Source organism: Peromyscus californicus, unplaced genomic scaffold (genome assembly GCF_007827085.1).
Source record: "Peromyscus californicus insignis strain IS unplaced genomic scaffold, ASM782708v3 Scaffold_18__1_contigs__length_77618521, whole genome shotgun sequence".
Taxonomy (NCBI): domain Eukaryota; kingdom Metazoa; phylum Chordata; class Mammalia; order Rodentia; family Cricetidae; genus Peromyscus; species Peromyscus californicus.
This window is the reverse complement of record NW_026294480.1, coordinates 43,971,641-43,987,402: the sequence shown is the minus strand read 5'-3', so window position 1 is coordinate 43,987,402 and position 15,762 is coordinate 43,971,641. Positions and strand designations below refer to the sequence as shown.

Here is a 15,762-nt window from a genome sequence, read left to right as displayed (position 1 = left end):
GGCAGATGACGGACAATGATGAAAATTTGATTCTTTGAAGTCATAATAGTCATTGAAATGTGTGAAATTCTGGTATTGAAAAGAGAGCGGCCAGCAAGACTCTAAATGCTGGGTGGTTGCAGGAAGCTTGCTGGGAGGTTTTTCTGCATTGTGACACCAACTTCCCATTGCTTGTTTCTTACTTCCTTTGTTAAAAAAGAAAAAAGTGGAATTCACACAAGATAAGTGGGGACAGATGATAACCGAATCAGTTTTTATATGGAAAACTATTATTTTATCATTTAACATTATTAGGATAATTGCATTCTTTAATAATAGAAATAGATTTAATTTTTAACCCAACTGTTTAAAAGTAAAGAACTTTAAAATTGAGTAAATTTGTATAGTGTCTGTGTGGTAATATGTACTAGAATTTGCAGATATTCTTAACTAGTAAGTTGAGATTCTTCGGTGCCAACGTGATGGCTTCTTATATCTTATATGACTTGACGTTTTTGTGATTCAAGAAAATTGGAAAAAAGAAACTAGTAAAAGACAATATTGCCATCTTTATGTCATTTCTTATAGAAAAATAATGTTTTAGAAAGGTCACAGGTGATCAGTATTTTAGTACAAAAGTAGAAATCCATAGAGAATTCCACTAATTCAGCAGTTTAATGTACAGGAGTTTTGTTTGTTTGCAAAATCTGAGTCACAGGTAGCTCAGCGTGAATTGAGAGAAAAAGGAAATCATTGAAGACACTCAACATGGGGCTCACAGATCTTTCCAAGGGTTGCAGTGTTTGAATGGAATCTGGGAGTGGGAGGGAGCCTTCGCCCATTGCAGTGTGTGTTTGAGAAGAGGTTCTTGTCAGCAGCTGACGCTATTGCATGAAATGGTAACAACAGTGTCCATGCATTTTACAAGTGTGAGGAATAAATCTGTGTAGGCCGAGAGTGCTTCTGCAGGGACTAGGAATGGGGGGTACAGTGGTCCTGTGAGCATTAGGTGTCTCACATGTGAGCTGCCAAGCCTTTGATTCTCTGTCCTGCAGCAGCTGGGCTGCTGCAGGAGCTCACATCTGCAGCAAAAACACTGAGTCTGTCAGGACAACTTGCAAGGACTTCAAAATTCAGAAACTCCTTGCTTGACTATCAGCTGAAAATTGGGAGCATGTGCCAATGAGAAGGTGCCAAAATTTGAAGAGACATGAAACATCAATAGTTATGAATTCAGATATAAAGTGTAAGCTTTATTGGTTTATTTTTGTCATACATGCATCACAGTATAGAAGTATGGAAAAATAAATATTTCTTATAATCTCATTTTCTGAAGGTAAAAAATTAATTGTATGTTTCCTTTCATACAGTTGAAGAAAAGCCATGTAGCAGTTTTGTTCACTAGAAACAATACAAAATAGAGTCGTTGATGTGGGATTTAGAGAAGATGCCTACCCATTAATTTTATAGCATGCTTATAATGAGTGCTCATACTTTAATGCAACTATGATGAGGAAATATGATCTTAATCTGTGGCTAGAAAGATGGCTCAGCAGATAAGAGTGAGAACTGTTCTTCCAGAGGACCCAAGTTTACTTCCCAGCATCACCTGTCGCTCACAACTTTCTGGAATTCCATCTCCAAGAGATCTGACATCCTCTTCTGGACTTTCAGGCACCTGTACTCACATCTGTACATATCTGCAGACATATAACACACACACATAATTACAAGTAAATCTTTTTAGAAAATATATTTGCCCAACAATAGAGAATATTAAACAATAAACTAAGTGGCAGTTGCAAAGGAAGAAATAAACATTGAAGGACCACAGCGCCATGTCACTTCAAGCTCTAAATAGAAGACTGTGCTTTAGAAAGTCACTTCTTAAAATGTAACACTTGGGCTAGGAATATAACTTAGTAATAGAGTTCTTGCCTAGCCATGTGTGAAGCCCTAAGTTCAATTCCCAGCCCCTCCAAAAAAAAGAGTGTGTGTGTATGTGTGTATGCATGTGTGTGCATGTGTATGCCTTGTGCCCTTGTGCCGTGCTAGGGATTTAACCCAGGCCTTGTAAATGCTAAACAAACACAGCCTCTAAATAAATAAAAGTTATGGTTGTATTTAAATTGAACCTGGCAATTAAAATTATCAGTTAGAGCAAGTGAGGTGTCTCAGTTGGGTAGAGGTGCTTGCATCCAGGCCAGTGACTCAAGTTCAAGTCCCAGATCCCACAAAATGGAAGGAGAGAACAAATCCCTGAGAGTAGTCCTCTGACCTCCAGAAGTACACTGCACCTGCACTCACATACACACACAGACTAACGCAAATTATTTTGAAGTAGCATAGAGTATTACTACTTAAGTTTTCTGTACTAGTTGTATCATTTTCTTGTCCTCCATAGAAAGCATTTGGTTGCCTTTGATCCTAGATGTAAGCAAAGTCTAAACAACTGATGTCAGTGCACTTTAGATGTTCCTGTCTGGCTCAGGAGATGGCTTAAGGGATAAAGTGCTTGTGGCACGACTGTGAGAACCGGACTTCAGATCCCACCACCCACATAAAAGCTCAGCAGAGTGCTCCCAGGCTGTGAGAGTGGGGGACACAAGACCCCAGAGCAAGTGAGCTAGCCTAAGTAGCCAAATCAGTGAGTTTCAGTTTTAGCGAAAGACCATCTCAGTAAATAGAGCGGAGAGCAGCTGAGAAAGCTACCCGGCATGCACACAGGCACTTCACACAGTACACACAAGGAAGCCTATTACCATGTCATTGTGTTTCTACATCATTGTGGTGGTTTCTCTGAATAGATAAGCTGCAACAGAATAGCCACACCTGTGGTACAGGTAGAACTTACTGTGCTAAGCAGTGCTTCTCAGGGTACTCACTGAATTAACAAAGAGTTGTTTTTTTAATCTTAACACAGAGGCGACTCAGTGTTCTAGAACCTGCTGTGGCCCAGTGGTTCATAGCATTGACAAACTATAAGAAAACAGCCTTCATTAGAGGATGTGTGGCCCTGAAAGAAAAACTAACAAGACAGTTGGACAAGTTTGATATCACCATGTCATTCTCCTTCTAAATTTTAAAGAGTTATTCAAAAGTCCCTCTGTGCACTTCCCCCCTCCTTTGACAGTGCTGGGAATGGAACTCAGGGCCTCACATATAGGAGGCACGGATTCCACCCCGTCCCTAGTGATTCTAAATGTTTCATTTACAAAAATGGTATAAATGATTGAGGGTTAGCATGCTAAGTGGGCAAAGTTTGTGGCATGCAAGCACGTGGACTTGAGTTCATATCCTTAGAAAGAAACCATAGAAAAGCCAGGCACATCAGCATACACCTGTAATCCCAGCTCTGGGAAGGTAGAAGAAGGAGGATCCTTGGGACTTGCTGGCCAGCCGGTTTAGCCAACAAGTGAGCTTCCAGTTCGGTGAGAGACCCTGTCTCAGAAATAAGATAAACACACAATTGAGAAAGACGTGAAATCAACCATGTCTTCCACATACCCTGCCCACACCAAATAGGAGTGATGTGGTTAACCCTGATGGGTTACTTTGATAGGGTAAACTATTACTAACTGTAGATTGAAACCCAAAATTACTTCATTATCTTGTACCCTGACTGCTGCTATGTTTGGTGAACATGTTTAATCCAGAACATCAAAATTCTGTGCATTCTCTCACTGAAGCATTTGTTACTAGATAAATGTATAAAAAGTGAGAGAGATTACAGATATTTACATTTCTATTTTCTCCAAAGTTGGGCATCTTATGGCATACCTTTACAGGTTAGATTTCTATGTTATTCTTTTAATCAACATCAAAGGGAGAGAAAACGGTAAAGTTTTTTTTGTTTTGTTTACAAAGTTTCAGACTTTGTGCAGTGTTGAGCAGTTTGACACAGAAACCACTGATAGGGGTTTTTCTGTTTAAAATTTAGTTATTGGTTGTGTCTCTTTATTAAAAATGCATTTATATTTTTATGTATTATGTGTATTTATATAAATGTCTTATGTGTATTTCTCTTGTCTGATTGTTATCAGATATTTGGGGAGTTCTGATGGAGTCACCAAATGTTATCAGACATGTCAGAATCCCCCTTAGGTTTATTAGTCTTATTAATGAAAAAATTTAAGAATCTCAGGGACAGTTTAAGTCAGATTTTCAAAGGGAAACCCCAGGGCAACAAGCTGTACACTTGCACAGCAGCCAGGAGGAGGGAAACAGAGAAGAGAAAAGGGCATGCCGTTTGAGTTAAGGCAGCATGGAGGTCAGCCACTTCACAGGACAGGCGCTTTAGAGAAAGACTTCAAAATCCTCAAGTACCGCTGGGCATGGCAGCACACACCTTTAATCACAGCACTCAGGGAGGCATTGGCCAGCCTGGGCTACAAACCAAGTTCCAGGACAGCCAGCTCCACAGAGAAACCCTGTCTGGCAAATCTTAAAGAAAGAAGCAGAGAATAAGGAAAAGTTAGACCATCCTGAGTTCTCACTCGGAACCTCTTGGTGGCTCCTCACAGGACTACACTAGAGGTAGGAATTCTGAGAAGGAAAAGTTATTTCTCATAAGCACTCATTATTCCTCCTGTCTCTTTTGCATGACTTAAGGTGAACCCACACCTGAGGGATGGTCCCTTGGCCAGGTGATTGGCTAGTACCATGAAATTAACTGTTAGGGGAAGAGACAATGCCACCTCTCCACCTAGAGGCAGATTCCATTCTTTTGGCAGCAGGTAGCTTTCCCTTAATGGACCTCTTTTGCTTCTGTAACATCAGTTGTCCCCTCTCACAAAGTAAGAACGTATTGACTACAAACTCCTCAGAAATTACCATGCTGGCTCTAGAGGTGGCAGCAGGAGCATTAGAAGTAGAAGTTCAAGGTTGTTCTTAGCTAGTGGACACAAGAGAGTCTGTCCAGAAAAGAAAGACAGGAAAGGAATAGCCTGATGGAGTGTCATAGTTCAGTGGTTGGGCACTTGCTTGGCCTGTACAAGACCTTGGGATCAATGTGTACAAAAGAGAGAAAATATTCTGATAGCTCCTCTTTCACTGTACCCCAACACCAGTTCTCAGCTTTAGCACAAGTTGAGCACAATGGAGATTTATAAAATAAAACAATCAGGGTAGTAGTGAAGTAAGCCAGAAAGATTCTCCCAATTTATAAACAAATAAAAACCAAGCACATGGAGGTAGGAAATGGGAAAGGCACATCAGTTGGTATGCAGACACTCAAAGATGTTTGTTTCTTGTTCTTCCTTAGGATATCACTACTTTAACTGGTGTTCCAGAAGAGCACATCAAAACCAGAAAGGTCAGGATCTTTGTTCCTGCTCGCAACAACATGCAATCTGGAGTAAACAACACAAAGAAATGGAAGATGGAGTTTGATACCAGAGAGAGATGGGAAAATCCTTTGATGGGTTGGGCATCAACGTGAGTACTTTGAATATTGTGTTCAGATTTTCTGTTGAAAATACTGATTTTTTTTTTCCTGTGAAGAAAACACTGACTTTTCTTAGAGCTAATATGCTTGCAAAAATCTCTTTTAGTACGGTTAGGTTCACTACAACTGAGAACATGGAATTAAATATATTCCTTTATATATTTATAGACATGTCCATGTGTGTTTGGCTCCTAATAGTAAACTGCAGAAGTACTATTTCTGGATACTGTTGATGAGGTAACATGGATAAATGGCATGAACGTTAGTTGCAAATGCTCTGGGAGTGATATCACTAATTTAGTGGCACTAGTTGTTTTGTCTCAGTTGGGTGTTTAGTTTGTGGAAACGCGCTCTCGCTGTGTAGCTCTGGCTTTCCCAGAACTTGCTGTGTGGACCACAGGGGCCTCAGTGGTGCGGCCATCCTACTGTCTGTTTCTTAGTGCTCTGTGCCCAGCTTCAACTTAGTTTTAAATTCAAATAATACTCCTGTATGACATTTGTTTTGTTTGTTAGAGGTGTGAGAACAGAAATTTGCTAATTTGAGGGACACTTGTAATTTTCTGAGATCTTACAATTCAGATTATAAATTATAAATTAATTTTTAGCACATACTAGAATAAATTTTAGAAGACATCTGTTTTTGTTGATGTATTCAAGAGTCTTTTTGTTAGATATTCTTCCATGTTGAAATTTCAATAGAATTATATTGGGCAAATTATATAAAACATAGTTTCTAGAAGTTTTGGTATCTTAAATTTTGTTTCATGTAATATATAGAGTCTTTTGTAAATCATGTGTTTCCAGAGACCTAAGAAATTTAGAAGAAAAATCTTTGTCCATACCTAGTGGTTAGAATGTTATGACCATACTTTTGAGTTATATGAGATTTTAGTATGCTCATCTATTCCTGGGATTCACATACTAGTGCATCTCCAGCAATTACAGATCCTTGTTTCAGTATTGGTACCTTTTATATTCCAGCTTGTTTCTGGAGAATACACTTTAGATAAGAATGTAAAGTTAGTCAGCATGGTGGCCAATACATATAATCCTTGCATTTTGAAGGCTGGGTAAGAAGATGAGTTTGAGGCCAGCCCGGGTTAAAACAATGAGACACCATGAGAAAGGAAAAAAAGGAGTTGGGGTGAGGGAGGCAAAGAGAGAAGAAAGGGTTAAATTTTGTGAACTTTACACACAGTCACATACACACTTACTTATACAATCACAACACTAATGGCTGAGGCATCAATAACAAGATTAATAATAGAACAAACATACAAATATACTATATATGAAACAGCCTTCAAATAAAGACCCAAAGAAAGAGAGATTCTGGTGCATTCTTATGCACAAGAATTTGAGGATGTGTAGACAGTTATGTAAGATATGCCTAGAAGGAGCTTTGATCTAATGGTAATAAGCTGGGGTGTGTTAGCCAGCTTCTTTGTTGAAATTCTCACCTATAGCCTGTGTTTTCAGGGATATATTCCTTTTCTCTAGGTATGATGGTCACCTCTAGAATGAATATTTTGTAATGACGTCAGAGGAAGGTCAGAGACTTCTAATATAGCCGGCAGAAGGGCAGAAGGGCAGAAGGGCAAGAAAGGGCCAGAGAGACCTGACTACTACTATTGTTTTTTCTCAAATGCTAGATACCAAGCTTTGTGTAGTGTGTCTTAAACCTTATCAGTTGGTCTTGAGGGTAAATTTCACTTTGCTATGCTTGTACAAATATTCACCCAGTCATCGTCATAGCATTGCTTTTAGAAATATCACACTTACGTTCTGAAATACTGATCACTTAATTAATAATATGGGTTGAAAATTACATACTCTCCATGTATGGGAGGTAAAACTCTTTTCAGAATACAATTTCTCCAAAGTAAAACGTATTTTTAAAACAAGAAAATTTTTCTACAGTTGGTTTATCTAAAGTGTTGTTTTGTATGTTAAATATTTTTTTAAAAACATCAGTTCTCTTTGTTGTCATATTAAGAAACAACCAGTAATTAGCTTGAAAAATATAGTCTGAAAAAACCATGACTAATTTTGTTTTACAAAAGCAGGAATTGTCACATTTGCTAATATCAGAATTTTTTTTTTTCAATATTTAGCTTCTTTCCGGGGTGGGGGTGGGGGATTCGAAACAGAATTTCTCTGTGTAACGGGCCCTGGCAGTCCTGGAACGTGCTCTGTAGACCAGGCTGGCCTCGAACTCACAGAGATCTGCTTGCCTCTGCCTCCCAAGTGCTGGGATTAAGGGCGTGTGCCATCACTGCTGGGCAAATGTTTATCTTCTTAATAACAGAAAGAATGGTACATAAAATTATTGCTTAAACATACTGAATTTTGGCTTCTTTTGTGACATATTTTAAACCTTTTTATAAAATTGTTAATGTTGGAAGGTGAACTTTTTATATTTACTTAAAAGTTTTATCATTTACAAAACTTATATCTTGGGCTAGAGAGATGGCTCGGCGATGAAGAAGACCTCTTCAAGAAGACCCAGGGTTGGTTTGCAGCAGCACCCACCCTGGGTGGCTCACACTCTGTAACTCCAGCTCCAGGGCAGCCTGACACCTCTGGCTTTTGCAGACACCTGCATTCATGCGCACACACCTCCACAGGGACACACATGCATACACATTTACAATGATAAAACTAGATCTTAAACATTTATATCTCAAAAAATTTTATATCTCAAATAAATGAATGGCTTCACCATAACTTGAGTTTTCAGTCTGCCTATATTTTACCACTATATATCTAATATTAGTATGTGGAGTGAAAGAAAAATATTTAAAACCTAGTTATATATGTTGTAGGTTTATAGTTGTGTGCGGATGTGGTACTGGGGTCAACTCTAGAGCTTTATGAATGGTAGGCAAATAGTCTACGTCTGATCCATGTCTTTATCATTTTCTTTGTAATGAGAGAACTACTTTAACAGGAAGAAGAATGTATCTATCCAATTAGCTTTTAGTACTGACAAACAATTCTTGAATATGTTGAAAGAGAAATGACTATAGAACTTATATCTAAAACATCTTTTTCTAAAGACCCAAAATTTCCTCCTGTAGGTGATCTAGACTTGATGAGTTTTCCCTAGTAGAGTACCTCTGGTTTGAGTCTGCCAGATGGATGAAGTAACGTGGAAGATTTAACAGACCTAATCCCGATGATGAAAAAGTTTTACAGTTAAAAGCACAAGAAACATGACATAGAGCGCCTGGAAAAAGAACGGTTGTGTATGTTTGGAGGTTCTTTCCCTGACTTGTAGTTGATGTAGAGGGAGAAGAGCCACTGGTTCCTAGAGTAGAGCAGTGCCAGCAGAGAAGGCAGTTCTGCAGTTAGCTAGTGTTGTGACAAAAGCTTGAGCCCAGAGAGGTTTTGGGGGGTTTTTGCATGTTTCAGTGGCAGCAGATAAGGAGGTTGCTGTGGAAGTACACTTCATTACTAAGGAACATAGTTTTGGTTTTAAATGTAGTGAATAAGTTTCATTGTTACCTATTCAGTCTATTTTAAAAATTTTTCTAAAAGGCCACTTTCTAAGATAAGTATGCCCTAATCTTTGTTTTTAAGATTTTAAAATTCACATTTTTAAATACTGTATTGACATTTTGTATCTGAAGTGCAAGCTTCTTATGCTCTTTTAATTACCTGGGTCTTTTAAATGTTAGAACTCAAAGGTAAAAGGTTTATCTTTATGTAAACCTGAAAAGTATTATAAGATGCAAAAATCATCACAAGTTTGGCCCAAAGTCTTTTTTATGATATAAATCTCCTTAATCTAATAGGGTAAGCACACTGGGGCCAGAATAAACCATTCCTTGTCGTTTAATAGTCCAGCTAGTTGGTTATTAAACTCATAGATTTCTTCTTTCTTTTTGATATTTATTATTATACATGTGCATGCATGTATATGCATGTGAGCTCAAGTTTGACAGCAAGCACCCTCAGCCTACTGAGCCATCTTATTAGAGAAGTATCATTTAGTTTCTAGAAACAAGTATTTTGTTTCTTGTCACAGGGACTTGGAAGGCCATTTAATTTAAGCAAAGGAATTCATGAATTTTGATGTTGCTAATTCTCTCATTGCCTAATTATCCACATAGTATGCTTGACCCTTACCCATGATAACACTTTAACGTGGACATGGTTCTTAAGCTTGTAGTTAGTCTTTTGGCTTATCAGGTAGGAATAGTATTGTCTGTGCCATCCTTCCCTCCTAGCTCTTCGACTTCATTACAAAGTCACTTTTAAAATCTGTTTGATCACTTGACTCAGTATTGTGAGTCCTTCGGGAAGTACTGCCTACTTCTCTTTATTGATTTGATGAACAAGTAAATGAGTGTTTGTATATGTAGACAGGAATAATCTGGATACAGGAAATTATCAGCCATTCCCTCCTGCCTTCTATCCACTATTGTGCACATACTCTCTATCTCACAGAAGAGAACTCAGTTGATGTAGAATATATCTTTGTGGGTTTTTTCAGTGTGTGTGTGTGTGTGTGTGTGTGTGTGTGTGTGTGTGTGTGTGTGTGTGTGTGTGTGTGTGTGTGTGTGTGTGTATGGCTTCATTTATCTTTTGGTCAAATTTGATGGCACAAGTTGCAAGATCAGTAAGCTGGCTGATCCTATGTTCATCCAAACAGAGAAAGCTGATAGGGATAATATGAGGTAGAGTGAGGTCATAAACCCCCAAAGCCTGCCCCCAGTGTCCCACTTCCTCCAGCAAGGCTCTACCTCCTAAAGGTTCCCTAATCTCTGCACACAAGCCCCCAGCTGGTGACCACAGATGCAAATACATGAGTCTGTGGGGGATAGCTCTCATTCAGACCATGACTCTTGGTGTTCTTTGCTTGTCAGAGGTCATTTTAACAAAACTCCATTAAGTCAAGGCTTGTTAGATATTTATGATAATTTTTATACATTTATGTTAAAATTCTAAATGTGAACAAAAATGGTTCTTTAAAATAAAAAAAAACCATAGATAAAGAACAGTGAAATGTATTATATACCCACATTGAGAAACAGCATGTCCAATATTCCTGAAGTGTTTTGCCTATTTTTGTATTTTATTAAAGAGAATCCATTATGTGTTCTGTGACTGGTGTTTTTGTGCAACATTGTATCTACAAGATTCATCCATGTTACTGCCAAAGCAGCACTTTGGTTTTCAGTTGTTTTTACATGTAATTCTGAAATGAAGAATCCCATGTAGATCTTTGAATGAATGTATGACTTCCTGATATTCTACTTAACCCTTAAGACATTAGTCATTGATTTATCATGGAATCAGTTTCTGTTGTGAAGTATCGGTAATATATTAATTCTGATCCTTACTCATCTTGAGCTAATGACAGCAGCTGTGTAGAGTTTTGTTCTGTAGATAGTCATATTACTGGTAGGTCACCTGGAGCAAGTGAAGGATTAATTTTGTTTTGTTTTGTTTTCCTTGCCTTGTTGGAGTATGAGGAATACTGAAATTCAGTGTTTCGGGTTTAAAGGCATAGTCTTTCTGACATTCCAGTGGAGAGCACAAGGTGCTTAGCAAGTCGTGACTTCTTTTCACCTCAAGTGGACAGCTACTGGAATCTCCTTTCACTTGTGTTCAGCTTGCCAGCCCTGCCCATTCATATACACTGCAAAAGTTCACGGCTCTATGGACTGCACACTTCACAGAATTCACCCCTGCATGTCCAGATGCTCTGAGAGCAGCCCTACACATTATCTTCTGATTTCTTGTGTTGACAAGCTATGCCTTTTTGCTTGACTTCTCCATGTTCCTATCTGTCTGAACTAGAGAATTCTTAGGGAGAAAATTGAGAACTGTATTCCAATAAAGTTTGTTTTGAGAGGGGGAAAGAATTCTCTCCAGTTTTTTCTGCTTTTAGTCTCTCTCATCCATTTTCCCCTGTTTTGTTAAGAGTTTATAGTTGCTATAAATGCATTTGTTAGTCAGGTACACTTCTAAGATACAAGTTTCTTTATCGTTACTTATTTGGAACCTCACTAGTTGAGAATTGAGCAATGGAGTATAAACGTCAAAGTAGAAATTTACTCATAAAGATTGACAGACGTACAGCTGGAGAGGATAGGATATGAGAGATTTCATGGACAAGATTGGTACTCAGAGTGAGCCATGAGAGATGATTGGGGTGGATCTCCATATGTAAAGATGCTGGGCGAGCATTCTCAATGGAAGGAGCAACTGAACTGATAGGAAAGTCCAGGCTGTGTAGTCATAGAAACGAGTGCGCTTTGACTAGTTGGTGACTTCTCAAGGGGTAACTAGAAATGTCCAGAAAAGCATTCTGACCATCCTGGACAAGTGCAGAAACTCCCACAGTGGACAGCAGGAACTGTTTGAAGTTTTGACTTGGCATGCACTAGGTTTGGGAAATAAATAATAGGAAGATAAATGTGGTAACCTTAAATGGTGGGGTGGAATCAAAAAAAGGAGACAGAAAGAGTAAGATCTTGGTACCAACATAACCTAGAAAGAATTCTAAACTGTGAGAGATGAGGGAGAAGGACAAACCAACTGGAAGATGATTGCTTATTGATGGTTTATACCATTGAACGTACATGTTCATAAAGCAGACCCTTCAAAAGGTCTATCACCTTTGCAGGAAATGGATCTAGTCTCTCTCTTGACTTCCAAGGACTGACTGACTGACTGACTGTCTCTTTCTCTCTGTCTCTCTGTCTCTCTGTCTCTCTTGAGCTAAGCCAGTGTGCCTGTCAAAACTATTCAAATCACTGAATCATATTTATATTGGCACTTCTGAGTATAACTAGTTTAACTATCAACTGAGAAACTATATGTGCCTTGAAAAGAAGCATTAATACAAAATTATCATTAAATTTTGGTACTAATATAGACGGTCAGTAGAAGGGTTTTTTTTTTTTTTTTTTCTTACAAGGGGAATTTATTATAGGAGTCCATGATTATAGGGATCCTAAGGAATCCCAGCAAAGCCAGGATTGGTGTGCCCAGACCTTCATCAGCAGTCTGTGGAACTGAAGAGCAGGAGAGCTACTTTAGGGCTCTGCTTAGCTCCTAGCTTTCCCATGGCCAAGTCCCCCAGAGGATTTCTTCTTCTTTTTCTTCTCCAGATTGAGTGGCATGTAGTGCAGGGTAGTCTTGAATTCTCTGTGTAGTGAGGCATGACCTTCCATTTCTGATTCTCCATCCCAGAGTGTTGAAATTCCAGGTGTATGCCTCCACATCTAGTGTTATGCAGTTCTGGGCACTAACCCAGGGCTTCTTGCATCTAGGCACGGACTTTACCAGCTAAGCTATGTCCCTAGCCCCTACCTACTTCCATAGTTCTGAACAGGTTTCCACAGAATGTTGTATTCATCGCTAAGAGATTTGCTTTAACCATTTGTAGCAAACATGGTTATGCTTTTATAAACATAAAAATGAGGGCTGTCAGGTCTTAGAATGTTTCTTTTTGTTTTACGTAGACATTTCCCTTAAAAGAACATTATTGGTGATGAAAAGTTTGTTGAGAGTAGGTTCGGTTTGGTTTTTTTTTTTATTTTAAAGAATTCATAGTATATGGATGCTTCTAACTACAGTGGGGTTAATGTCCCAGCAAACTCATTATAGAGAACGTCATAAGTTGAAGATGTTTCCTACTAACCTACTGAATATGGTAGTTTGGTGATGCAGTTGTTTACCACTGTGCTCCAGCATGGCTAATGTTTCATTCATTCAGGGGAACATTTAAAATTTGAAAAATATTTTCTTAGACCAATGGGCTGGCTCAGTGGGTAAAATCAACTCCTGCAAGTTGTCCTGTGACCTCTACATATGTACTATGGCATTGGTATATATACATATACACACACATACACACGAAAATATTTTTAAAAGAAAAACATTTTCTGTTACTGCACATCGCTGTCCTCGTCATAATGTCGAAATCTTAAGTGAAACGATCATACACTGGTAGCTGTCTGCACCGGCAGTTCTACTCGGCACTAACTGCTTGATACTGCAGTTTCTCGGGTCAGTTTGGGAATCTTCCGGGGTTTTTAATCTAAAATTTGACTTTGCCCTTTTAAATAGAGCTTAATAAACCTCAGTAAAGAGAACTGGAATGTTACTGCAATTATGATTTTTATTATTACATAATGCATACTAGAAAAGTCAGATTTAACACAGAAATAAAGTATTGTTTTTCAGAGATTACTACAAATAAAATATTGTCATAATTTTTTGATATTATACCAACTGTCTATTTTCTAAACATGGTATTTCTAATCATTGTATTTAAAAATTGTATTTAAAATGAATGTATTTAAAATCAGCATTGTATGTTCATTGTCTTACAGCTAAAGCTTAATATTAAATCATGGGCATTCTTTCTTCTAGGGCTGATCCCCTCTCCAACATGGTTCTAACCTTTAGTACCAAAGAAGATGCAATTGCCTTTGCAGAAAAAAATGGTATGAGTGAGCTAACTTCCTTTCTTTCTAAATTAAGATAAGATTTTGTGTTCTTAACCTTGAAACCCATCTAAGAATTTAAAATTTGGACAGATACTTAGCTGGTCAGTCACTCAACACCAAGCCAGAGTTTGATCCTTGACACTTGCACACACACAATAACTAATGTGAAGAAAACATTTTTTAAAAGGATATGAAAAGACCAAACTTAAAATAGAGACAGAGAATAAGATCACTTGCTAACACTTTACTTGCTTCTGAATCTTCCTGCAAAAATCCCTAACATATAGTTACTTAAACTCTAACTGTATCATACATCATGAGGTGGTCTACTCCAGTTTTGACATTTCACACTAAAGTTCTTTCTTCTTTTGACCCAAAATCTAATGCCTATTGTTCTACCTGATAGCCTTTTAATTACCTGAAGGGAGTTGTTATCATCCTTACTCTAAACTTTCCTCTAAGCTTAAATGTCTACATTTGCTGTGTTAGTAGATGTGACAAGTCTAATACTGAATATAATTTCCACAGTACATTACATTTATACAGCATAATAATATGTAGAAGCTTTGGGAAAAGCAATAATACATATCAGTTTATGATGATTTTTCTATAAATAAAATTTTAGAATTCTTTTTAAAAATAATTTTCTGCTCTTAAGCCAATATATTGTATTGAAAAGGAGGCATTAGGACCAGAGCAATCTATATACTTTTTGAAATTATTTGTTTAATTTCATAGTGACTTTAATGTTTTTTCACAGTTAAGAGTACTTATAATGGGCTGAAGAAGTGGCTTAGTGGTTAGGAATACTGACTGCTCTTCCAGAGAACCCAGCTTCAATTCCCAACACCCACATGGTAGCTTACAGCTGTCAGTAACTCATGCATGTAGTGTTCAGACACACGCACATGCACACGCACCACACACACACACACACGTGTGTGCACACACACACACACAGAGGCAATTCACATAAAATAAAATTAAAAATAGTACGTGTGAAATGAGAATGTCAGGTGTTTACCTGAAGTGTTGTAGGTAATTGGTAATGTTTGTCTCTGACCCACACCTCCCTCCCTGCATCTGGCATCCTTGCAGTCTGTGTCTCTTATACTTAAATGCATTATTATGTATTTGTACCCAATGCAGTGTGACAATGCATGTGTCATGTGACTTTTCCTGGGTAAAATGTCAGCCAATGACTATTCCCCCAGATAAGGCACCAACAGCAGACCAAAGAAGCTATTCTCCAAAAGCCATGTCCCTGGTGCTTCCTGCCTGGTTTGTAGGCAGCTCCACTGAAGAGTCTCCTCTCCCCAGTAACTGTTTACTGCTTCCGTAACCCCATGAGAGGCCATGAGTCTTACAACTTTCTGAACTTACCAAGTTTCCTTAGTTTCCTGAGCCTCTTTTCCCCTGCAGGCTAGAGCAGTTGAATTTAAAGGAAATAGCTAGACACCATGTTAGGAAATCCCGTAAGTTTAATACAGAAGGAGATATTTAAGTTCTATCTGGGCCATTTGGATTTCCATCTATATTTGCTATCTATTGGAAGACAGATAATAGATACAGCTTAAGTACATTATTAGTATACGGTATTATATGTGAAAAATTTGTGTTATCTAATACGTTTGATGTAGAAATCTGAAAGCACTGTAAATGTTTTCTAGAATAGTTGTTTTGCTTCCTCATTTAGTATTACATAGCCTATGATTAAAAGTCTAAAGTCAGGATCTGGGGGTATATAGGACAATGGCAGAGCATATACTGGGCATACCCTGGGTTTAGAGCCAAACTAACTTATTTGAAACCATGGCTGGTCGTTGTGACTTTGTACTTCAGTTTCCACATATATAATGAGGATTGCTG

General features: G+C 38.1%; 1 protein-coding gene across 1 annotated transcript in view; it reads left to right on the top strand.

The window, feature by feature from the left end:
- Positions 1-15,762, top strand: part of Ndufs4 (NADH:ubiquinone oxidoreductase subunit S4) — a 104,300-nt gene that overhangs the window by 68,451 nt on the left and 20,087 nt on the right. The window contains exons 3-4 of the mRNA XM_052743309.1: positions 5,243-5,415; positions 13,817-13,890. Coding sequence (XP_052599269.1) covers positions 5,243-5,415; positions 13,817-13,890 — 247 coding nt within the window. The remainder of the gene's footprint in view (positions 1-5,242; positions 5,416-13,816; positions 13,891-15,762) is intronic.